The sequence below is a fragment of the Leuresthes tenuis genome, unplaced genomic scaffold, assembly GCF_036924035.1.
Source record: "Leuresthes tenuis unplaced genomic scaffold, fLeuTen1.0.hap1 SCAF_12, whole genome shotgun sequence".
Lineage (NCBI taxonomy): Eukaryota > Metazoa > Chordata > Actinopteri > Atheriniformes > Atherinopsidae > Leuresthes > Leuresthes tenuis.
Window position 1 is genome coordinate 4,062,289 of NW_027325366.1, and position 27,173 is coordinate 4,089,461.

The following is a 27,173-nucleotide window of genomic DNA, read 5'->3' on the forward strand; positions in this document are numbered from 1 at the left end:
TGTCAGTTTGGAAAATCAGAAGCTTTCCAGACCAATAAGCTAGAGGAGAGAAAATGTTTCACCATCTAAAACAACTCAAACCTTAAAAAATAGCTGGATATGTACACCCCGTAACCTCTGCATCAAACTGGGTTGCAACACCCTTTAGCACTATGGACTATACTTCGACCTAGAAATGTGGTCACAACAGCATTCGCTCAAAATGCGCTGAAAATATTTTAGGTTTGAAATTTTTTTAGACTGGAAAAATCAGCTTTAGCTCGGCTACCTATTGAAAGTTAGACATGACTACTCAGCACTGCACGCAGCCCCACTTAATTAATAACAAAATCCCATTAACCCTCTGGGGTCTGAGCCGTAATGACGTCATGCGATCTGATCACGTCAGCCTGATCATAGACCTCAGAGGGTTAAAGGCAACGGAAAAAATGTGCCTTAAATGCATTTATTATTCACATACAATTCTGATGATTTTCCTTGAGTTCAGCATCAATTTCTCTTTCATGCAAATAAGTTACTAAATATTAAAGACCAGATATAAAGCAATTATTAAAACAGCAATTAAACTTAAGCAACGACCAAATTATGCTATTAGCATTACTGGAGCTAAATTCTTCCTTCACACCACAAGTTCAACCAGCTTAAAGATTCCCGGTGGAGTTTCCAAGTAAACAAAGTTGCTGTTTATATTCAGATTTATTGGTCAAGCTGGAGTGTGTGTGAGGTATAACATACATGTGAAATGCATGACATGCCTGCAGAGCTTATCATCTAAAAATCTTTGAAGCTAGCACTGTTTACATGTTAACAGGGACCTCCATTGCCTGTCTTGGTGAATTGCTGCACCTCTTGATGTAAATATTATGACAAGGAGATGCATATAAATGTACAAAACCATCAATCATGTGGGTCGGGATCTTTGATGAGAGCAAACAAAGCAGGAACCCAAATGAAAAAAGAAATCAGCTGGGCAAAGACAGTAAAACAAAGTATTCTTTTAAACAAATCTTAAATATTCAAATATCAATCAAAATCTAGTGCTTCTCTTGATTTAGCGTGAAACATGGAGTTTCAATCACTAAACAGGGTCTGAATGACAACTAGAGTCTAACCTGTAACGGGAGGGACCAAGAGTCAAACAAGCCTTTGATTGTACCCGTCTCACTGCGTGTCAAAAATAGAATTTTTGTGTGAAAGCACAGTCACACAGCTACTTGTTATACAAACTGCTTGTCAGCTTCTCCTGTCTACAGCTAAAAAACTGTGGCATACTTAGATATCTACAAAAATATATCATAGTTTATTTTTAACTGTGGTTGGGATTTTATTTTATGTATCTGGGTTAAATTAGTATTTACAGCTCTACTGCAATGGTGGAAAGAGCAAAGGCATAAACACGATGGAGACACAGAGGAGGAGAGGATAAATATAAAACTGAGGGAGAAGCTAAAAAGCCAAATTTCTGTCTCTCTGTTGTCTCACTTACTTTCTCAAGCTTTATGTTTTACACATTCATTAGTTTTCACTTTTTCTTCTTCTTTTGTATTCCCTTAGCTTCAATCCTGTACTTCTTTTTACTCAGTTTGTGATCTGTTAGACACTACTCCCAATTTTCTATCACTTCTATCTTTTACCTTCTTGTCTATCTTGGTCTCAGCTCTATTAATCTAAATATTCCTACATCTCCTCTCCCTCCTCACACAATCTTCTACTTGCACAAACAGCAATCGTTTCTGGCAATGACACTGATGGATCATGTGGCAGCATATTAGAGAGCAGGCCTACAGCCTGCTCCAGGAAGTCCTGTAAAGTAATCTGAAAATCATCGCTGCTGGTGTGCAGTTTGTTCCCATCTTTGAATATGGAACAGTTATTCGTGTGGTTGCTTAGCCAAGCAAAACATGAATACATCATATAAACCCAATGCAGATATCATTTACATGAAGTAAAGAAATGTCTCACAAACCTTAAATTATGACTTCTACAAAAATAAACACTAAAAAGATATTTTTAATTTAAATTTTTAAATTTTTAATATTTTATTTTAATATGAGGACTTCTTTATATAGATAATTGCAGACCCACAGTGTACATACACAAATGCAAAAAAGCAAAACTAAAATATAAAATGAGTGGTATCTGCTCACCGTATCTGCTTTTCACTGAAAAAGTCAAAATTGTGGTTCAAAAAGAATAAATTAAATCAATCATCTGACACATTTGTGTTTAAATTAGAATCAACTGTTCATTATCTGCGTACTGTTATACAGTAGCTCTTGTTCACATCTTGTATGAACATGTATCTTGGAGGATCAGATTGGGTGTGCAGAGTTCCAAGTACTTTATACATTAGTCAATCCACAAATGCATTTTGACTAACCTCATATTTTTGAATGTTACTTTCCCATCTTAAATGCAAATAAATATGAGCACTATTTCTGTTTGATCAAATATCAAATGCGTAGTTGCACCCTGGTCCATTTGATCTCAACACATCCTTGAAGCATGTGCAGCTGTACTTTGAACTGTGGTTTTTTTGTGGTGGGATCGACCAATATGAATGGTAACAAAGTGAAGATAAGATAAGATAAAATAAGATCATAGAGTGAATGTGATTTTGGTCAACAATTAAACAATTGTTATGAATCAATGTGAAAAGTTAGTTAATCAGACAACACCACAGATACTTCACATCTGTTGGCCCAAGTATTTCAGTCCTGGAGGACCTTGTTTCTTGCCAATGGTTTCACAATGTTCAGTTTCTGAAGTAGGGATTAAATAACTAGTGTCTGTATGCTTTGTTATATTATAAACACTGCTTCAGTGCTTTAGGGCTGTAACTTTTCCTTTAAGTCAAGGTGGAAAGAATTTGAAATAAACTTTAAATTCTTCTAATGTATTCGAATGTCATCCCCCCGCCTGTCAACAGCAAAAAAAACAAAACTGATGTGAGTCTACAAAGCAGTGTGTAGCACCAACACAGCACATGCACAAATTACCAATCTATTGATGTCTGTTCTTACAGTATATTTTTGTCTCGTCTCTGCTTACTTTCTAAGCCTCACTGATAAGCCTTTTTACCACTTTCACAGGTGAAATAGAAGCCGCAAAAGACAAGAAGCCGCTCCTTGAGAAAGGTTGCAAGCAAACATAGTGCAGCCATCTATGACTAAAGCATTTAAGAGTCAATACAAGTGAAAGTGGAGCAGAGGAGGAGGATTGGTTTAAGCCCTCATTCCCACGATGATGTTAAAATACTGCTAAAAGTCATAGAACAGCTGAGGATCTTTGCAGATTTCCTTAGAGACAGAAAAAAGGAATATAGAGGAGATGAAATAGGAAAAGAAAACCCAGTTAAACCCAAAAAGGGTTTTCAGATATAGAACAAAAGATTATCTTCATCATGTTTTGAAGTTTCAAAACACATTTTTCTCAATTTCAAACATTTGTTTTCAAATTAACAAACATTATGACCCCAAAATGGCTCCATAAAATCATCTTTTGACTTTGCAAACTACACTTAGAGCAGAGTAATAAGTAAAGGAGGTAAAGAAGGAGAGACAATAAATAACAATAAATTAAATATGTAAAGACAGTAGAGAATAGGGAAATAAGCAGACAAGATGTAAAAGATAAAACATAAAGGATGGAAAGACTCAAAGGCAGAGAGAAACAAGGGCACAAGCAGGAGGAAACAGAATGCTGTTTTTTTTTTCTTTACTGTTGAGCCATCACAGCCACTAAAGCCCTGCGACTGCCTGCCAGGACTCATCCTGCCCTGTCCTGGTTCGTCCCCTGGTGCAATGGTACCTTTTAAAGATTCTCTCCTTCATATCCCTCTCTCTCTCCTCATGCTTCAAATGCACAGCTCTTCTAGCTGAGCAGCAAAACAAGATGAAGCGCTGCATTCATATTTTAATTTCCTAACCCAGTGCCCTGTTTCATCCTCTTGGAGCTGCAGTGACGACAGTTGAGTTGGGCTCATCTACACTTCCCAGCATCCCATCCCCATTCTCTTCTTCTTGAGTTTATGTGTCATAGTAGGCTCAATATGTCTGCCTCAGTATGAATTATTTCTTTTTTGGGGGGAGGGGTCACTGTATTATTCTGTCAACAGTATTCACAAACACACAAGAAAACACAATTCCCTGGTTTCATATCGCAAGACTAAAAAGCAAAGTCAACAGTTGAATTTCAGTAAGAAAACTAAAAGCTATTTACTGAGAGTTGTAATAATTCATACTAACATTCATATCAAACTTAAGAAATAATCTTAATGAAAGTAATCAACCTGGAGGCTGTGATACCTCTTTTTTCACGTTTTTTAAAATTATTACAGCACATCAATAGTAGTTTCCATCAAGAGAAGGATTTCTCATACAGATATTTCCATTTCTGTTGTACTTACAAACATGAAACTTCACCTTTTTCCTGTCTACACTCTGACAGGTTTCACTGTGTGGTCCGTCATATATCATTCATAGCCCTGAAAACATGTCAAAATAATCTCTGTCAGGCTGCTGACATAGGAAGCTAAGAAAAGTCATCCTGAATATGCTCTTTTATGTGTCAACAAAATGTTACAAAAAATATTAATTGAATCTTTTTCCTTTCCAGGAAATGTATGCAAATTAAGAAATATATATATATATATATATTACATAACTTATTATAGATTTCTACTAAATTATCTTGAATGATTAATTGGTTTATGTGTGACATTCATCAGTTTAATTTCCTGCTGCTCGGGGGGTAGTTTATAAAGTCTACAGGAAAGCTCTTTGTTTAAGCACGACAAGTAAAACTGCACTGTTAAAAAAACAGGCTTGTGTTACATCAGCACATCACAGCTAAAACAAAAGCTTTTTAAAGATTTTGCTGCATTAAGCTTACCCAGGATGACAAAGCAACATCCTTTTCTGCACTATGCATGTCCAACATCCTGTATCATACGACAACTAAATGTGTAGTAACTGTTCTGTTACAATAGCCATATGGTCACTGAGTTACACTGAAATTATTAAGCAGTCGTAGACATTTCTCTGATCAGACGATATCTCTGACAAAAGCTCTAAAAATGGTATTGAAAAAGAGAAATAGATCATTTATTATTTTAAAGCTAATAACACACTTTATTTTCAAGTAATAAAGTATACAAATCAGACTGTGTCAAACTGGAAATAATTGCACATATAATTGCATGCTGAAATATGAGATAGTCTGGAGGTTTGTGAATTAGCTGAAACTACTGCACCACAACTGACAGGAATAGTCTCAGCCAGCACATGGGAAGTTTACTGTGAGAGTTTGTCTTTGCACATGAGTCACATGTGATTAAAGCCTCAACAGGAAAGGGAAAACACGCGGTTTCTTGCTGATTTCTGACACATTCTGGACAAGAAGTCTGAGCAATTCTTTCAAATTTTTTATTTTCTGATGAAGTTCAACATATTGCTCAACTAGTTTTCAGTCATTCTAACACACAGCTGACAGGACACTGATTATTGGATAAATAAACAATGTTTTTGTTTTACTACATGTCAGAAGCCAAACCATGGCTTCTGAACAAATTAATTAAACTGCAGACGCACTGCATAAGTGGCCTCCAGCACAGCTCAGCCTACCAGATGAATTACCGTGATTCATTCATTCAGTTTTCCCAGCAGCTGACCTTCATCTTGTCAATGTTGAAACAAAGCACATGCTCTCTCGTCACACCCTCGTGAACAGAACCACTTTTCCAAAAAAGTGAAAAAGCTATATCTAGAAATAATTGAGTCATTTGCAAACCACTGAAACCTACTATTTAAATAAAGATTTTACAGAGAAATGGTATTCTAGGTTTTCAATAAATATACATTATTTTCAGTTGATGGTACAAACACATTTCAGAGAAGCTGAGAAACAAAGGACAGGAACAGTTGTGCAAACAGGAAATTTAGAAAACTTTACTGAGGTGTGACAAATTATAACTTGAAATTCTATTTGAAAATCATTCTCTGAGGAAGCACATGTCTTGTTATCATCACAGCTCAAAAGCCACCAGCTTTGATTACATGTGCTAGTGTTTGCACACAAGGTATAGGTAAACTGCACATCTGTGAAGGCATTGACAGCACAAAATAATATACACAAGTTTTGGAACCACGTGCTGCCATCCAGACGTCTTTTTAATTTTTTTTTCCTTATTTTCAGCAAAACAAAAAGCACATATTCCAAAAGCATGACTAAGTGGGAAAAGACTGATGTGCTTGCAGTTCACACCTGTGACCCACCAAAAACAGATAGTTCATCATGAAATGAAAAATACGACAAAGGAGGTCCTGAACTGTTAAACCTGTTAAATAGTCTATTAAGCAATAGCTACAAAATGTTATGCTTTCAAAACTATAGTAACTGGTTTTGTCACTTTCCAAACACTTCCAGATTCTTGTTTACAGAACAGGAGATGCAACCCAATAAAAGCAATAGCATTTCTCTTTTTCAACACGTATACTTGTACACTACAAGCACAATCTGTCTAAACAATATTTTATGCAAAAAACAATTACAAAAATGTCAAGGATTTTTCAAGAGCATTTCTGGCCCAAACACCTTCACTCTAACACCATTTTTAAACCTGCTGATATATAACTTGACAGTTTTATTTGAATGTTTAAGTTAGTTGGTTGGTCAGATCCATAGTAGTAACTGTGAGCTCAATAATTCATATCATATGAGACAGGCTTGAAAAAACTTCTTGAATGGTTGCCCCATTACCACAACAGAATCTTAGATGACTAGGGATGGGAATCGAGAACCGGCTCCCAATAGTTCGATTCCGTGGAATCGTTAATCCGCCTGCCTAACGATCCCGTTTATAGGTTCTGCTAACGTCTGACACATTTCCACAATGGCGTCATGTGCACGCTTCATATTTTGGCTATATTTTTGGTTTGGTTATATTTCACCAAAAAGGACAATACTAGGGCCAGTTGCAACACGTGCAGAGCTGTGATCACATCAAAGGTGGGAAATACCTCCAACATGCTGAAATATTTGACCACACCGTATGCAATTACTTTGCATGAATGTAAAGTCTTTGACATGCTGCTAAGCGATGGCGGCAACTCTCACGGGGGAGCTTGCAGCACAGCGTCTTCCGTCTCAAAAGTCCCAGGTATAGCAGGGCTCTCAAGTCTCACGCATTGACCGTGACAGTTACGCTTTTCGGTCTTTTGTTATGCACTCTCGTCTCACATTGTATTTCTCACGCTGAAAATAACGTAAAATATAAATTTCTCTGACATGTCCCTATCGCTATGGAAACGACAGGAAACAAGCACGTCTCCCATAAGTCTGAGCAGAGCTGTTTTAATTTTAGCAGGAGAGATGTCACTCTTGCCTGCATTCAAAACTTGAAGGCCCTGTATGATAAAACTTCCAGATCCTGTTGATTGTAATAATGTTAGCGACATACTGTATGAATAATTTCCATCTGATATTAACATTTAGTTGATGAGGACTGTAAGAGTGAGGCAGGATCAGAGGCAGGCTCCCGCATACCTGTAGCTACCCCTTTCATGGAGGCAGGGAACATTTAAATGTAGGGTTGTAAAGTCCTGGTCGACTGGTCAACTTATTGGTCGATACGCTCTGATTGGTTCAAAATTCTGATTGGTCGATTTTTTTCTGTGTTAATTTCATACAGTCTATGGTTAATTTCATCAGGAGGAAAGTACCAAGTGCTAATGGGGGTGTTTTCAGAGCACCCCTGTTTCACAGGTAACAGCCTATCTTCAAAGAACCCACCCCCCTGTTTTCACTATTTTGGATTAGCCGAACCCACTAGAGACAGGTAGATTAAACAACGTCCACATTGGTTGGTCCCTAACCTCCGGTGGTTTGCCGAATATTTATTTTTATTTTGAGCGTTTCATTTACAGTGAGTCCTCCTCTACCATCCATGTCAAAGACATCAGCAGTGTGGCAGAATTTTACCAAAATAGATGGTGGGAAGAAAGTTGAATGAAAAATTTGCAAACAACAGTTTGCATATCACAGCTCGACTACAAACATGGTGTATCGTCTAAAAACTGTAATATTTCAATTTTATAGGCTATTAATATCATGTTAAACCTATTTCAATATTTTAGTCTAATAATCATTTATTCGTTTTATGACCGCAGGCGCACCCGCCCACAACAATGGCAGCATCCCTCAGATACAAACAGACCACGCTGGATATTAAGCCTCCTCTATAATCCAAACATAATGCAGTACTGCACAGCTTTGTTACGTTTGCACTTGTCTTGATCTGGGATGTTTAAAAAAGATTATTTTCCCTGAATTGCCTTTCTGATATCAGTATATTTTCGGTAATCACGGGCTATTATATTGCGCAGATGTACGTAAAGCAAAACGCTGTCAGAGCCGTCAGACTCGAGTCTGCCAATTAGTTGATGTTTAGTCGGAATTTCAGGGTTTCAGTCGACCAAGAATTTCTTTGGTTGATTACAGCCCTAGTAAAAAGACAGAGGACCAAAATGTTGGTGCATACTTGAAATCAAAGTGTTACTGCAACCAAAGCCATTACTACTATATAAAACGAGATGAGAATTGATAAGAGAACCGATAAGGAACCGAATCGACAAGCGATATAGATAATGGAACTGGAACTGCTAAATTCTTAACAATTCCCATCGCTATAGATGATATTATTTCCTTTTTGTAAACTGGAAGATGATATATCCTCTTGTACACAATTATCCACCAAAGTCACTTTATGGCACCAAAAACACATGTTGTAATCTTATAAATATGCATTTCAAATGCTTACTGAAAGCTGCCACAGCCAATATCAACGTGACCACAATGGAGATCCAGGAGACCCAGAGAGCCTTCTTCCTGTAGCTCTGTGCCTCATGGGGCTTCAGGCGCATGCTGCTCTCAAGGAGACCTGCAGTGAAACACAAAAGTAAACTCTGTCACATAAACAATTCTATACTTTTTTTTTGGTCTGTGAAGCTCTACATCTAGGACCCTAATATCACTTTTATAAGTAATATTTGCTTAACTCTTTCATGTCCTGCTCTACCGGTTGGTACAGTTTTTTTTTACTTGATATACTCTACCCTGTAATAAATTTGGGAAAGTTAAGCCTACCAGAGCTATCTTGACCGCTTAGCTTTATGTACTATGAGTGAAACAATCTGTGAGGTTCACAGTTGGAAAACAGACACCACCAGATTAAAGCGGGCTTGTTCTGCGCATTCAGCTGTATCTGCGATGAAAAACTTGTGCTCAGCGTCACAGTGCCTTGATCTGAAGAGGGAAGACCCTTCCTATCATATCAAGGAATTGTTCCTGACAGCAAAGTAACAAGAATCTTGAGTTTTCAGTACCAGATAGAGCTGTACCCACTTCTACCTTCATCCAGTCAATCATGTCAGTTCATTTCTGATAGGTAACGGGGATGTCACCAACCCTAATACTGATGTTTTCACCTAGTGATAAGTAATGCTTAAAGTAAGTATGTGCTATACTATATTGCCAAAAGTATTCGCTCATCTGCCTTTACAGGCATATGAAATTAATAGGGTTTAATATGACGTCAGCCCACCCTTTACAGTTATAGCAGCTTAAACTCTTCTGGGCAAGCTTTCCACAAGGTTTAGGAGTGTGTTTATGGGAATATTTGACCATTCTTTCAGAAGCACATTTGTGAGGTCAGACGCTGATGTTGGACAGAAGGCCTGGCTCGCAGTCTCCGCTCTAATTCATCCCAAAGGTGTTCTATCGGATTGAGGTCAGGACTCTGTGTAGGCCAGCTAAGTTCTTCCACACCAAACTCGATCATCCATGTCGTTATGGACCTTGCTTTGTGCACTGGTGAACAGTCATGTTGGAACAGGAAGGGACCATCCCCAAAACTGTTTACACAAAGTTGGGAGCATGAAATTATCCAAAATCTGTTGGTATGCTGAAGCATTCAGAGTTCCTTTCACTGGAACTAAGGGGCCAGGCCCAGTTCCTGAAGAACAACCCCACACCACAACCCCCTCCACCAAACTTTACACTTGGCACAATGCAGTCAGACAAGTACTGTTATCCTGGCAACCGCCAAACCCAGACTTGTCCATCAGATTGCCAGATGGAGAAGCGTGATTCGTCATTCCAGAGAACGCGTCTCCACTGCTGTAGAGTCCAGTGGCGGCGTGCTTTACACCACTGCATCCAACGCTTTGCATTGCACTTGGTGATGTATGGCTTGGATGCAGTTACCATGGAAACCCATTCCATGAAGCTCTCTACGCACTGTTCTTGAGCTAATCTGAAGGCCACATGAAGTTTGGAAGTCTGTAGCGATTAACTCAGCAGAAAGTTGGCGACCTCTGCGACCTCTGCGCACTATGCGCCTCAGCATCCACTGACCCCACTCAGTCATTTTACGTGGCCTACCACTTCGTGGCTGAGTTGCTGTCATTCCCAGTCGCCTCCACTTTGTTATAATACCAGTGACAGTTGACTGTGGAATATTTAGTACTGCACAGATGGTACCACGTGGTACTGTACCACGCTGGAATTCTGAGCTCCTGTGAGCGAACCATTCTTTCACAAATGTTTGTAGAAGCAGTCTGCATGCTGAGGTGCTTGAATCACCAGATATAAATCTGATGCAAGATGCTCAGTAGACATTTATCAATGTGCAAGTATTACTGTTTTGAAATTTGCTTAAGGGCTCATTTATGCTCAGCATTAAATATGCATACAGATGGAGCCTTCTATTTGTCCTCTACGTTCATTTTGTGCATATTATGGTACATTTTCAGAGATCTTGCGGATGCATACCCAAACGCAGTAAACGGCGCAGTACCACAGGAAATCGTGGGTGCAGTGTTGAGAAGTATAGTTCAACTAACTGCAACTAACTGCAAAATGAACAAACAAGAAGAAGACAAAAACAGAAATGGCTGAACTCTTTGAAGAGAGGCTGACCACCACCATCTACTGTGCTGCCTCTTTTTCTGTGACGGTGCATTATGATGATCTCTTCCACCATCGCCAGGTTTGCTATTGTCATAAACTGATATCGGAACTCAAAAGTGTACTCTGAACTCTGCAGTGCCCTCTGGTGAATGTATTGCCTGAACAACCATGCCAACATAAAGCATGCATGTGAGTAGGTGTGCAGTGAAGCTTGACAACATTTTAAATATCCATTAACTTACATAAAGTGAGCATAAACAAGCCTTAAGATGTACTATCCTCTATATATTCTTCTTGTTATTGGCTACCAAGAGAACACAGACAGAGTAGGTCATTTACACTGAGGACAAAACATTGTGTAATGCCTGGAAACCCTTGTTAAATCCACTAGAGGCTTACAGATCATGGGTGAAGTAGAATCAAAGAACAGCTTCTCAAGTCTCTTTCTTACTGACTTTGATAGACCCAAATGGAGCTTCATGAGCAGCCACAGTACACCTATATCACCAGACCATGAACACTCACAAATACTAAATGCACACAATTATGTAGTCCATTTCAATGAAACCAATAGATTAAAAAAAGTTTAAGCTTAAAAAAAGGAAATATAAATGAGTCAAGCATTCCCATTAAAAAAAATTACATATTTCAAAAAATGCTTCATGTCAGAGTCACTGTTGAGATGCAAAAACCCTCTATGGTGCTGAAGCAGAATAACTCTAAGTCTAACAATTCAGACAAGACACTTTTCTAAATGGCTTTCAGCCCTTCTGATGTGTGTGAGAAGTCCTTGCTTAAAGTCACAGACTACACAGCCCAGATTTCAAGCTGCCTGCAGCTCTTTCATTCTTGTGAAATGTGAGGATGGCTCTGCAGATTCATGAATTATTTATGAACCTGAACTCTTACATCCAATAGAGAGTTTAGCACTGTTGGCTGTCACTGTATCCAGTAATTTGTCATGGTGACTGTTGTAGTGGCCACAAAAAACAAGTGGATTACGGGAGCCATAATGAAGGGGAGAACAAGACTCTTTTAACCTCTGAACCTCTATTTTTAAGTGTTTTGAATACTGTGCTCATCATTTGAAAGTTACCCCAGTATCATTCAGTGGAAGTTTATGTGCAATTCAAAAATAGCAGCTGAAAGGGTCTTCATCCATTAAATGGGACATTTAAAATGAAAATCTGAACCCTAATTAATATAACGTTTGGCTAAAAGTGTTCCTCCATACGTTTGACTTGATATGCCCACTTTACCGTTTGCAGGGTTAAAGGGGCTGGAACCCTCCCAGCTGACATTGGGTTATAAATGGAGTTTACTCTAGACAGGTCTGGTTTAATAAAACTTATTTCCTATGCCCTCTCAAATTTTCAATACAAAATACCTATATTTTGTATTGAAAATCCCCAGAATGGAATGAATAAATAATCAATACTAATACTGTGCTCTTCCTCAAGGTCATACATTAGTTGACCTGCAGGATTTCTTGAATTTCTGACTGTGAATCTACTCAAACTGACATCAGTTAGTCTTGAACCTTGAATCTTCAAACTTGAACCCTGTATTGTTAGCCTGAGTTACAGTAGCACTAAGTCAGACATTGTTGAACATTCAACATGAGTTCACTGCACTTTCCTTTTTCAAAACAAGATGACATAATTTACCAACTCAACTGTGCATCAGAGAGCTGACGATTCAAATTTATAAGTAAAAGGCTTTTATTCTATCACAGAGAGAACACAACTGATGAATGAACCATTTTAGTAGAATTACAGCATACACTTTAACCAGAGTTAAAGTACAACTACAATGTGTGTCACGGTATGTAGTGCGAGAAGGGAAAGAACAAAAGACGCGGCTGAGCCGGGTATCAAAAATCTTAACTTTGAAAAATAACAAGACAAAACAAGACTAGACTACGAATAAATAAACAAGACTATGAATATGAAACAAAGACAAGCCGAGACTATGAGAAACCAAGAGGCAAAACCTGACCTGACAAAACTGTGACTTGACAATGAACATGAAAGGTAAAGTGAGGATTTTGCAATGGACATGAGTGAACCTGGAAACTAAATACTGGGGAAGGTGACAGGTGATGAGGTGCAGCTGTGGAACAGAAACAGGTGACTTGAGTGAAACTAAGTGACAGGGGAAAAAACATGACGAGAAATTAACCTGGAAACATGACAAAAACCTGAAAACAAGACAAAAGAAAACTTAAAACGTGACAATGTGTTTGTATTAGGGCTAAAGATTAAAACTGAATTTAGAGGAATTAAAGTAGCAAAGTCTGAGATATACAGACTTGTAATACTTAAAATGGGCCAGTCTCTCTTTGCACCAGTGGCACAACAACACTTTACAAAACACTTTTATCATTTACTTTAGTTTAGGCAATTACATTACTTTGACAGGGAAATAGAAATCATGGTCAGGGCAAAAATACGTTCTTTTTACAAAGGAAACATCACCGTCATCGACACCATTTTACTGGATGCCTTAGTTGCATTTAAACAGCATCTTTTGACAATTTTTTGTAATTAACAGGTCACTTTTAGACAGTACCATCACTTGGTCTGGGTTAGAAATCAAAACTACTTGGGTAAGGTTAGAAAACTGTCAAGGTGACAGTTCAAAAAAGACATATTTGTAATTTCTCTCACTACCATATAAGGTCGTACATCATTTGAATGTAAATCTTGGTTGTATCTGCCAGCATGAACAAACACCATATGGTCACAGATTAGACAGGAGAACAGTCTCTGTTTAGGTCTCAAAATTTAACCAAGGCAAAAGTAAAATCATTTATTCCACTGCAGGCCAGCCTCATCAGAAATCATGTACATTTGTCCACTTATCCAAAATGTAATAGTATCACAATCCACTGTAAATTGCAAAATGACATATCTCTAATCTGTTGTTTTCTGTAGGACAGCATTCATGTGACATGAAAGGAACAGCGAGTTATGAACAGAAAAATGAGAAGATCTTTGCCACATAGGATGTTGTAATTGCCTAACCATTTTTTAACATGTAGACCTAACCATGCACATTAATTCTAATTGGAACCATGTATTTTTGATGCCTAATTCTAAGTATTTATGGGGGTGAGCACTCCAGAAAAGTAAGGAATCGTGAGTGAGAAGGATGTACAAAAGTACAATGACTGTTGAAAACAATGGATAGAACAAGTCTTCTCTTCCACAAATGGGCTGATGGTTCAAAAAGGTCTGCAAATTAGTGCTGTCCATTATCCCTTCCCTCTGACCACCTTACAGTTGAAGAGTTTTTTCCCAATAGAATGCTATCAACACACATCACGGCAACAGTGTAGGAACAAATAGAGAAGAAGGACGTTGACATGATGAATAGATATTTAATTTGTATCTGAGTAGGGAAGAGCTATGAGTCTTTAATATTAAACAGCAGTCTTTTCTACCATGCTTCAATGTAGCTATTTCATGATCTGTCACGAGATCATGTTGCCCTTTCCTACCCCTCCTACCTTATAGTGAGGACTTTGTTGCTGAGGCAGACTTAGCTCCCAGTGCCAAGTATTACTGCAGCCAGTCAGTCATGACCCCGATGCAAAAGGACACCTTGTGCGTATGTGTTGCTGTTGCAATGTTCTGCTGTTAGTATGTTTTAGATGTAATCAGTGAGAGACAGTCCAGACAGAGCATCCAGGGGAAGTTGCACTACCCACTCGGATCCGTCACTAGCTTCAATGATGTGCTGCTTGGCCCAACTTTGTTGTTAAAATTTAAGCAGTTTTTTGTGAAAAACAAAAGTCAACTACAAATTTGCTGGATATGAAGCTAGAATGTCCAAGTTTTTAAAAAAGTACATTATTTTAACTTTACAATATGTTATGTCACTGGTATTACATACGCTTCATCTAACTTTCTGAACAACCTGACAAACAAGATGCAAGTAGCCTGAGTTTTTTTTTCCATTTTCAATTATTTTCTGACCAAGAAATTAAAACACCACACCCTTTATTTGCCATTATATAATTCTGTTAAACAGTTGAATACAAATTGAACATTGATCATATTATCAATGATTTTAGCTGTATCTGTCATAACACAGAACCTCAATGATCAAAATTGTACATATGGTATTTAATAAAGGCTACTCCAAAAACATTAAAGAACAAATAATATTGTGATACCCCCACAGAGAAGTGTGTGGTCTTTGAGAGGACATAAACTTTGTTAAATACTAAACTAGCTTATCAGCAAGTATGTGTGTGAGTGTGTGTCTGTGTGTGACAGAGGGGGGAAGTGAGACAGTGTGGTAAATCACTCTGCTCACATGATCCCTGTCTCAGAGCACAGACAGGAGGCATGTGTTCAACATCTCCTTGCTGCCTACATCTCTCTGTGACTCAAGCACAGGTTTGTGTGTGTGCGTGTGTCTTGACACTTGTCTTTGTCACAGCTTTCTTTTAATGAATATCCGGCATGTAGCTCAAATTCTTTATAACACAATACCCATACAAGCATAAGAAGACATTTATGAGTGAATGCTAATAACTCTGGGAGTAGTGTGAGATTATTTCTATTCCTGAATAATCTGAAGCCCTGATAAAAAAAAAAAAGAAAGACTTTACAAACAGTTTCACTTTACCACATATTATGCCTGAGCAAGAGAGATAAGACAATGTTTTGTGGGTATTTTTCCTAACATTATCATGACGGGGATTATGTACACGACTAATAAAAAGTTTGGATATGTACACCTATTCAAAATGAATGGTTAGATGCCACTAAATTGTTTTTAGTGCAAATTGAAAAGAGATGAAGACAGTGGGGAAACTAGGATGAAATATTAACATTTTGTGGATATCATAAACATACCATGTGGAAATGTATGTATCTTTAGGTTTGTGTTTGTTTAAATACTGCTTTCAATGTACAGTTGTTTCAGTTTCTTGGCCAATACTTTTCTACCAGTTATTTGCACCACAGTAATATAACAGGTATAACATATATTTCAAGGAGAAAAATTTATTGAATTCATTTGTGAAATATATTTTTGTACAGACATGTTGGGCAAGGTTATTATTCCTTGCAAAAGTGCACACCCAAAACTGGGCATCACTGAAGCATAGGTTTTGTTGTTGTATTATAATCTGCTTGGACGACGCATTCCATGAATGCTTAATAAACTGGGGCCCACAGAATGAGGTGTTCCAGACAAACCCACTACAACAAAGTTAAATCAAGTCCACGAGGCCACAAATTGGAGGGTATGTTCAAGTCCACACAAAGCCTTGTGTACACCATCTGGGGACCATTACTAACTCTTGTGTACTTCGGACACTCAAAGTACAATATCCTCCCATCGATTGGCATCTTGTGACAGTACCCTCTAGTGGCTGCAGTAATTATGGCAGTCATAGTGAAAGTAAGAAATAAAGGGGATTTTTATTCAAGGGCAAAAATTCTGCATCAGGAGAGAGGTTGGAATGGATGGATGGGCTGACAAACTATTACAATGCTGTTTATTTACCATGTTAAGCAAAATGCCAATATTTATTTTAATCAGGTCTGTTCAGCAAGCATAATCCTTAGTTATTGGAATAGAAATCCCATTCTACAAACTCCAAACTCTGTTCCCTGCACAGCTGCAGCTTAGTTAGCACATCAATGTGCTGTTTCTCATTATGTGTTCATATGTGATGACGTCCACTTTCAAAGTCTTGCTAATGTTTACGTCACCACAGCAGAGTCCTAAAAGGTGGAAGCAGGGGATGGTGGCAGGCGCAAATCTACAGACCTTTATGCAACAAATTCTAACACAAACCATTCACACTTAGAGTTAAAAGTGAAACTACATGGTACACATGGTTAGGTCAAAATGTTTAAAAATATAATCAGAAGTCAATGTTCCCCTCATCTTCCGTGAATGCTGCCCAACAGAAAGTAACAGCTTAGGGATGTAATGCCATATCATCATAAACAACCACTGATTGAGAAACTTTTTAGGCATGTGGACTAATGCACCTGTTACACGCTACTGAAATCAGGGTAGATTGGTTTCAGCATACACTACACGCGACTGTTGTTTTGGCAGCCTGTCTGAGGTGCACTCTAACTCGTTTATTGTCAGGTTGAAAAAGCTGCAATTCCGTGCAACACTGAACTGGATGAAATGGGTAAAGGAAATGGATGGATGGATGGATGGATGGATGGATGGATGGATGGATGGATGGATGAGGCTACTCTTCTTTCAAAGAAATGACAATTTTTTTTTACATTTTACAAAATGGCTTAAGACCAACTCTAAAAATATTCCAAAACAAACTAAATTAACGGTCATAACACTGAATACAATAATCAGTTCCTGTTTATTTCTGTTACACAAGGCATGTTCAGTATCTCTGAAAGAGTAAGTGAAGTGAGGAGGCATTATTCAATTGATTTAGCAATTGACCTTTAAATCCAGATGTACTAAATATGAAAAATTCTTAACAAACTTTAACAAAATATTTAAAAAATAAGCATCAGGTTCATGAATTATTGCCCAGTTGAGACTATATTTGTGTCCACGGTGGAATGTTTCACAGATAATGAACACCTAAGGGTTTGTTAAACATGCATGTGACTGGTACCAGAATCCAGTCTTAATGCAGACTGAGTTTGTGGGCCTCTGGTTGCACGATTTAAGACTATAAATTCCCACTGAATTTACATACGTGCATTTGGAAGAAATGACTAATGAATGAGTTTGAGGTTCTGAAGTTGATTTTTAAGCCTTGAACTAAACTTTTGAACAGCTTTAAATATGTATCCTGCTGATGTATGACTATCATGCATTATTCAAAGGAGCAGGCCAAAAATATCCGTCCAGGTTAAAAATAACCATCCAATCTCCCCTCACCCGTCTCTCTCACACGCACGCACGCATTCCACCCTAACGCACATGAACATTCATAACTTTTAAAATAAATTTCTTATCCAAATATGAAGTTACCTTCTCCATCCACATTGTCTGTAATCTTCATCTCCTGGTTCAGGGTGAATGAGTCGGGCTCGGTGGGGCTCTTGGCTTGCTGCTGGTGGTGGTTGGTGAAGCCATCCGCGGCGCATTGGCCGTTCCGCACTGTGGCGGGGCAGGGATCCACAACAGTCGGGACCGGGACAGGGTAGGACTCTTGGGTTACCTGGTCTGTCATTGTTGCTTCTCTTGTTTTGTTTTCAGCTTCAGAGGAATGAGAAGAAGATGGGGTGGGGAGTAGGGGGATTCACACCGGTTTGTTAAGTGCAGCAGCCATCAAGCGCGTCCTATAAGCCACCGGTGTCGACTCAGTTGCGCAGAAGGCGGGGGGGAAGAAGGTGGGGGGCGGCAGGAAAGATAGCTGGCGATAACAGCAGATAGGAGACAAAGGATTTATCTTCGCAGCATCGATAATGACGCCCCTCCCTCCGTGAGACGTCAAAACTACAAGTGCACTTTAGATACGATGTCCAACAGAACTAGATAGAGATCATTTTGGATTAGATCCGACGATGCGATAAATCTGATCTGCTGTGACTGTGGCGGGCGGTGCCAGCAAGTTGTTTTTTTTTTTACCCCCCTCCCCTTTCTTCTTTTCTCCTCCTCTCATAACTCAGCATCTAATTCCCATACATAAACTCATCATGCAGGATTTATACTCCTGAGTTACCCAACGCCTGTTTCCCTTGAAGTTTTCAACGATTTATACACAAAACATTATCCGTGCCATTAGCAGCACAATGCATATATGTTATATTTTTACAACAGCAAAGTTTTTTGGTGACACACGTAAAAGGTATAATTGGACACATGAGGTCACAGTATATTAATTAACCACCGAACCAAAAGCCTAAAAAGAATTAGATAAGTAGAATATCATTGGGATACTTGTTTCTGCTGGCACTCGGTCAGCGACTTTCAGCTGTGTATCCTAGTTACATTAACGGTCAAATGAAAGCCAGGTGGGACTGTATCATCTGTCAGCATATAGCCTATGTGAGCCTTAACCAGAGTATGAGTACCAAACACTGACTCAGCACTGGGCGGCCGACCAACAAAGATGCTGTTCTGGGAGCGCCAGCCATAAACGGGCGTAATTTACAGGGGTTGACACAGGGTACATGTTCCATGCACATTTTGAGGAGTCAGTATTTGACCCCTCATTTGGAGGGTATAACATTGAAATAATTCCAACTTTTAACTAAGAAGACATTCAAAGAAAAGATTTGTGTTGAATTTTGAAGATGCTCTACATTACTGTTAAAGTTGCAGTGGCAAGAATGTAGAGGTCACCTTCTTGCAGCCGAACACCTCCGCTTCCGCTTTTGATGTTGTATATTCGGCCACACAAACCTTTTCTTACCCGCTTTTTACAAACCATGGTCGGACTTTCACACTTTGTTGCAGAACAAGTCCGCTCCCTCTTTTGATTGTGTACAGTCGGGTATTTTCACCTTTTCTTACCCGCTTTTTACCAACTATGGTCGGACATTCAGTGGCGGCAATAAATAAATAAATACAGATTTCACCTTGTCAGCACAAATACTTCATTTTCTGCCATGTAACTATTTGAACTTTTTTCAGTTCACTGGGTTGTGTAAACACATTTGAAGAGGGGACATTTTTGAAATCTTGAGATCCACAAGGTTCAGTAAATAAAATGTCTTCAAAAAATGTTTTTAAAAAGTTATTGGGACTCTAGCCCTGGAAAGCCGTGTGTATCATATTTGATACATGATTTTTTGAGACCTCTGCATCATCAGTGTGACTTTTTTTCCCTGAAAAACCTGATGTATATAGTCATACACATGCAGTACACAGATAATCCACTAGGGATCAGTAATTCATGCACCAGTGGGTCGTCAACAGAGAATTCGATAATGGCCGCCATCGCTCAGTGATCACATGTGATTTTCAAGAATATTTTTGCCAATTTCGAAATTGTTAAGGTGAGAAAAACTTTCAAATTGTTACTGAAACTTCAATAGGAACAATGAATGAATTGATGTAATATAAAGCTACTTATTATTTCATAACTTAATTTACAGTAAACCGTGCTGAAAATGTGTGTATCAAATTTGATACATCAGGTATAACAGATAATTTATCTGTCAATTGTCATTTTATTGCATTTTATGAATTATGCAGTCAATAAAGCCACATACAGTCTTGTTTTCTTATTTATGTAAACTAATTTACATAATTACACATTTTCCCATTATTCTGAACACCTCAACCGGGCCTTATGTGTTATAACAGCTTCATGCCAGCCACTCACGAGACAAAAGAGCTCGACAGCGCACACGTACTTACATTTTCTCATTATTCTGAACACATCAACCGGGCCGTATGTACTATAACAGGTTCATGCCAGCCACTCACGAGAAAAATGCATGCAACAACACTCCAGTTTCAAAAAAATTCCGGCAATTATTTCATGATTCAGGCTTTACAGGGCTAGTGTACTTTATTCAACAGCAGGTAGACAGTCGGGAGGACACGCAGCAAAGGGCCCCGGGTGCATGGGACACCTGCTCAATCAGTAACAGCATAAATTGTAATTTTTGATATCTCCAAAATTGATTAAGAAGGGATAAGGAAAGTTCATACAGTAGCAGCCTCCCCATGTTGGAAAGCTCTGGGCCCCAAAGAAAAAATGTTTAGAAAAGGTTTCAAGAACACTGCAAAAATCTGATGTTTAGCAGGGTTCCAAACTCCTAAGGTACCAGTCTGCCCAGTCCACAAAGATCCCACCTCACAACCCACGGGGTCCAAAGAATCTACTGTTAATGTCCTGGTACCAGACACTCCAAAATAGCCCCAGAAGTCCTGACTGGGGTGCAAGGACCTACGTGCATGAGGACCTACTGCCATGGTCTCTGGCTCTGCTCTCTGGTCTGTGCCTGACTTGGTTCATTCACCTGCCATTTCTTTCCCCTCACTCTGAGCCTGCACCCACCTCAACTGCACTCACCTGTTCTCCTCCTTACCAGCATATTGGATTTTTGGATTGTGGATTTCAGATCTGTCTTTCAATCTGTTGGATCTCTGGATTTTCTGATCTGTTCTGGGTCCCAGTTCTACTTGGACCTGTATGTGACCCAGCTTGTTTTATTGAACTTGTTATTAAGGATTTCGCATTTGGATTGTTTGGATCTTCCTCCTCCCCCGTCCTTCCTCTGCATTAAACTACCTAATGTCCAAGTCTCTCCAAAGTTTGGCCACATCTCCCCCTGAAAATAATTTACCCAGCATTCCCTAATTAATTTACTCACCTGCAGAATCCCTCATCTACACTCCAATGAGTACCAAACTTTCTCATATCCAAATATCCATCATTATCCTGGTCAGATTCACACTTCATAGATGGAGATTTTGCTAAACGTCTCAATCTCCAGTTTCAACCACTTCTTCATTCAGTTCAGGTAAAGGTGCTGGATAATCACATCATTCATTCCTGTTCACTCTATTCTAAACCTGTTCATCTCTCCATAGGTGATCAAAAGGAAAAAATAATGTTACACCTCATGAAGTCTCCTCATCTTCTGCTGGTTCTGGGCGCCACTTGGTTATGGAAACACAACCCTCACATTGATTGGCCTTCTGGCAAAATATGCAGTCGGGGCCTCTCTTGTGTCAGTTCTTGTCTTCATGCTACTTTTTCTGTCTCGGCTCCACTAACTTCAGTTATGACTAAGTTTCCAGACCTTTCTCAGGTAGCTGAAGTCTATCTGGATCTCAAAGTCTTCAACAAGACCAAAGCCACATCTCTTCCTCCACACCTTCCTCCATAACGGTGCAATTGACCTGCTACTTGGAACCACTTCCCTTGTGGACGTTTGTATTCTCTCTCACAAGAAGCAATGCAAAAATACTTGAAAGAAGCTCTGGCTGCAGGTCTACATCTGTGCCTCCTCTTCCCCTACTGAGGCAGGGTTTTTCTTTGTGGGAAGAAGGATGGTGGATTGAGACCTTGTTTTGATTTACAAAAAAATTACTGAACAAAAACAAAAAAACTATTAAATGCATTTTACTGAATATTAGATCTCTCCTTCAAAGTTTTTGTTAGTGAATGACTTGAATCGTCATATTGATATATTTTGTCTTACAAAAACCTGGCGGCAGCAGAAGGACCATGTTACCATTAATGAATCAACTCTGTCTAGCTATTCCAATTTTCACATTTCTTGAACCACAGGCAGAGGAGGAGTGGCAGCTATCTTCAGATCAGGGTTACTAATCAGTCCTAGACCCATGATTAGTTTGAGTTCATTTGAATCTCTGAAATCACAAAAACCTCTTCTACTTGTTGTTGTGTATCGTCCACCTGGCCCTTAGTCTGAGTTACTGTCTGAATTCTCAGAGTTTTTATCCCAGTTAGTGCTGAGTACAGATAAAGTCATTGTAGTGGGTGACTTTAATATTCATGCAGATTTTTTGAAAATGATAGCCTAAATATATTAACTTTAATTCTATATTAGATTTTTCTCAAAGTGTTTACAGACCTACTCACTCTTCACCCTTGATCTTGTGCTGATTTATGGCATTGAGAGTGAACAGCTCTCATAACCTGTCACGTCTGTGGGTTTTGGTGTTTTTGATTTTTGTTTGGACTTTAGGTTTTTCCATGTTTTAGGTTTCTGTTTAGTCAATAGTTTTTTTCCATGTTTTCCCCTCAGTCACTCTTGCTCATCAGTTCTCTCAAATCACTTTTGCTTTCCCCCTCAGCTGCACTCCATCACCCATCACCTCCCTTCAGTATTTAGTACTGGCACTTTGCCAGATCCCCACTATCATTCATGTTTGTCAGGTTGGTCTTTAATTGTTCTAATTCATTGTCTTCTTATCATAGTTCAAGCTATATTTTGTTCTGTGAGTTGGTTCATGTTCAAAGTTAAGTTGTTTTGGAATTCCGGCTCAGCCGCACCTTTTGTGTTTAAATAAATCAAGTTTTTCTTTACCAATATCTGCATCCAGGTCCTCCCTTCACACCAAGCCACAGCACAGCTAATCTGTGCTGACATAAACCTCTCTTATCTGACTATTTTTTTGATAACTTTCAAGTTTACATGACTTAACTACAAAGCATCTAAGAAGAAATTTATTTATAGTAGTGTCTATCAGAGAATGCTGTAACCAAATTTATTTACTCCATTTTCATTTTCTTCACTGAAATGTGCAATAATAGAGGGCAACTACCTAAACTTTACTCCTGTAAAACGTGACACTCTTGTTGACAGCGCTACAATTTCAATGTATACAACATTGAAAAATGTTGGCAGAAGGTAATCAGTCAGAGGTTGGCTCCTTGGTGTAATTCACAGCTGCATGCTTTAAAGCAGACTGTAAGAAAGTTCGAAAGAAAATGGCATTCCTCTAATTTAGAAGAGTCTCAATTAGTCTAGAAAAATACTCTAACATATAAAAGTCCTTTGTAAAGATAGAACTGCTTATTCATCATTTATAGAAGAGAATAAGAATAATCTCGGGTTTCTTTAAAGCACTGTAGCCAGGCTGACAAAGAGTTCGAGCTCTGTTGAGCCATGTATTCCTTTAACTCTCAGTAGTGAAAATTGTTTCTATCAGAGAGAAAATGAATGGAATCCTTCCCACTATTATCACTGATATATCATCAAGTACATGGAAGTATCTCTAGAACCTGATTTGTATTTAGACAGCTTCTGCCGAGTTGATCTCTCTGAGCTAACAACGGCAATGGTCTCTTCTAAACCATCAATTTGTATTTCAGATCCAGTCCCAACCAGACTGTTCAAGGATGTTTCCCCCTTAATCAATACTTCCATATTGGAAAATTATCAATCTGTCTTTGTTGACAGGATATGTACCTCAGACTTTTAAGGTTGCTGTAATTAAACCTATACTTAAAAAACCTACTCTTGATTCAGAAGTGTTGGCTAATTATCGACCTATATCCAATCTCCCTTTTTTGTCTACAGTTCTTAAAAAAAAATAGTTGCAGCTCAACTTAGTGATCATTTACATAGAAATAATCTGTTTGAAGAGTTTCAGTCAGGATTCAGAATGCATCATAGCACAGAAACAGCACTGGTGAAAGTTACCAATGATCTCCTCTTAGCCTCTGATAGCGGACTTGTTTCTGTGCTTGTCCTGTTGGATCTCAGTGCTGAATTTGATACAATCGATCACAGCATTCTGTTACAGAGACTTGAACATGTTTTTGTGATTAAAGGAACTGCATTAGGCTGGTTTAAGTCATATTCATCTGCTATATTCCAGTTTGTTCTTGTCAATGAAGAATCTTTCTCCCACACCAGAGTAAGTCATGGAGTTCCTCAGGGTTCTGTGCTTGGATGTTACCATGAGGTAACATTAGACAGCATGGCATAAATTTTTATTGCTATGCTGATGATACTCAGCTGTACTTACACTATATTGCCAAAGTATTCGCTCAGCTGCCTTTACATGCATATGGACTTAAGTGACATCCCATTCTTAATCCACAGGGGTTAATATGACGTCAGCCCACCCTTTGCAGCTATAGCAGCTTAAACTCTTCTGGGCAAGCTTTCCACAAGGTTTAGGAGTGTGTTTATGGGAATTTTTGACTTCCAGAAGCACATTTGTGAGGTCAGAAGGCCTGGCTCACAGTCTCCGCTCTAATTCATCCCAAAGGTGTTCTATCGGGTTGAGGTCAGGATTCTGTGCTGGCCAGTCAGGTTCTTCCACACCAAACTGGCTCATCCATGTCTTTATGGACTCTTTGTGCACTGGTGAACAGTCATGTTAGAACAGGAAGGGGCCATCCCCAAACTGTTTCCACAAAGTTGGGAGCATGAAACGGTCCTAAACCTCTTGGTATGCCGAAGCATTCAGAGTTCCTTTCACTGGAACTAAGGGGCCAAGCCCAGCTCCTGAAAACAATACACCATAACTCCACACCATAATCCCCCCTCCACCAAACTTTGCACTTGGCACAATACAGTCAGACACTGTTCCCCTGGCAACCGCCACACCTAGACTTGTCCATCAGATTGCCAGATGGAGAATTGTGATTTGTCACTCCAAAGATCTCCACTGCTCTAGAGTCCAGTGGCGGCTTGCTTTACGCCACTGCATCCGACACTTTGCATTGCACTTGGTGATGTATGGCTTGGATACAGCTGCTTGGCCATGGAAACCCATTCCATGAAGCTCTCTATGCACTGATCTTGAGCTAATCTGAAGGCCACATGAGCTTTGGAGGTCTGTAGCAATTCTCTGCAGAAAGTTGGTGACCTCTGTGCACTATATGCCTCAGCAGCCGCTGACCCCGTCTATCATTTTATGTGGCCTACCACTTCATGACTGAGTTGCTGTCGTTCCCAATCACTTCCACTTTATTATAATACCATTGACAGCTGACTGTGGAATATTTAGTAGTGGGGAAATGTCACCACTGGACTTGTTTCACAGGTAGCATCTTATCATGGTACCACGCTGGAATTCACTGAGCTCCTCAGAGTGAGCCATTCTTTCACAGATGTTTGTAGAAGCAGTCTGCATGCCTAGGTGCTTGAATTTATACACCTGTGGCCATGGAGTTATGCTGCTATATAGGCCTAGACTGCTAGGGGACCTCACGTGATACACCTTTCCTCACTTTGTTCTCTTTTTTTCTCCATGTACATATGACATTATTGTTGTCATTAACTTATGTTTCTCTTTTTCAGCAGGTATCCCTGGTCTGGTGTTATGGTGTTTGTTGTCCCCTCTTTCCAGTCCTCTCAGACTCTAGCTGGTCGAGGCGGATGGCTAAACTTCTCGAGTCTGTTTTTTTCTGTTTTTTCTTTCTACAGTCACCTGATCAGGCTCAGGACGGGAGATTTGATTAAAGAGAAGTTAAAGTGCAATCTGTTGGTGTCTTTAGCTATTTTTTTAATTGCCTTTTTATGTGTGAATTTGACTAATTTGGAATTTAATTAATTTGAATTGATTATGATTGTATTACAATCAAATTGATTCTAATTTAATTGGATTGTGTCATTGAAGTGTCTTCAGACAACATTTGTTGTAATTTGGCGCTATATCAATAAAATTTAATTGAATTTTCAATGTTTAAATAAGATCACAATCAAGAGCTGGCATCCTCTTCCCCTCATCTCATCAGCTTTCGAACTGCTGCAAGGTGCCACCATCTTCAAATTGGACCTTAGGGATGCTTATCATCTGATGCGTATTCGGGAGGGGGATGAATGGAAGACTGCCTCCAACACACCGGTCAGGCACTTCAAGTATTTGGTCATGCTTTTTGGTCTCATCAACGTTCCTGCTGAGTTTCAGAATCTGGTCAATGATGTGTTTGAAGACATGTTGAATAAGTTTGTGTTCATCTATCCTGATGACATTCTTATATTCCCCAAATCTGAGACAGATTACGTGAAACCTGTGCAGGCTGTGTTGAAAAGACTACTTAAGAACAATGTCTTTGTGTAAGCTGAGAAGTGCCAATTCCACGCTTCTACTGTCTCACCTACACCATATAAGTCAATTAGTCAGTCACAATGTTGGGGCTGATCTGTATAACTGCTGTATATTAACACTGTCCTCTCCATGACTGTCCCCCAGCTGCTCACACAGACGGGATTAAAACCCTGCAAAGTGGCTCATTGCTTGTCACCGGCATGAAGAGGGGCTGCAGAATCGGCAAGCTTGAGGCTGAAAGCTAAACACCAAACTCTTTAAGTTTATGCAGAAAACCGTGTGCTAGTGGTAAGAGTTGACATAGTTTGAGGTTTTTTTTTAAAAAATTCTTATTTATTTTTTGAATCTGTGCAGTGGGAAGCCAGTGATGGCTGGGATTAAAACCTGCTGGCCGATGACAACATACACCTGTAGCATCATGGATGAGTCATGCTGTGCATCTGTTGCTGAAAACACACTGGGGAGTGGTTGGTGGAAATGACAAGATGGCAAGAAGAACTTTTTCTGTTAAATGTTTTGGGAGATAGTTTGGTGTTTGATTATGTTTATGCATTTAGCAGACGCTTTTATCCAAAGCGACTTACAAATGAGGATATAACATTACAGCCAACATCAAAGCTAACAATAAGCTACATAGAAGGAAACCACTAGTCAGACTCTGTCAGAGGTGACAGGGGGGACATTGTAGAGATAGAGTGCAAGAATAGAGGAAAGTACAGAAAGATAAAATGCAGTAGAGGGGGTAGGGAAGT

The 27,173-nt window shown here is 39.1% G+C and overlaps 1 protein-coding gene across 1 annotated transcript in view; it reads right to left on the reverse strand.

Moving 5' to 3' along the window:
- The window catches only part of LOC140320082 (transmembrane protein 163a-like), a 69,073-nt gene extending 50,560 nt beyond the window's left edge, over window positions 1–18,513 (reverse strand). The window contains exons 1-2 of the mRNA XM_072397864.1: window positions 17,956–18,513; window positions 8,819–8,938 (exon numbers count right to left, since the gene is read on the reverse strand). Of these exons, the coding sequence (XP_072253965.1) occupies window positions 8,819–8,938; window positions 17,956–18,157 (322 nt within the window). The 5' untranslated portion in view covers window positions 18,158–18,513. The remainder of the gene's footprint in view (window positions 1–8,818; window positions 8,939–17,955) is intronic.
- Window positions 18,514–27,173: the final 8,660 nt, after the last annotated feature.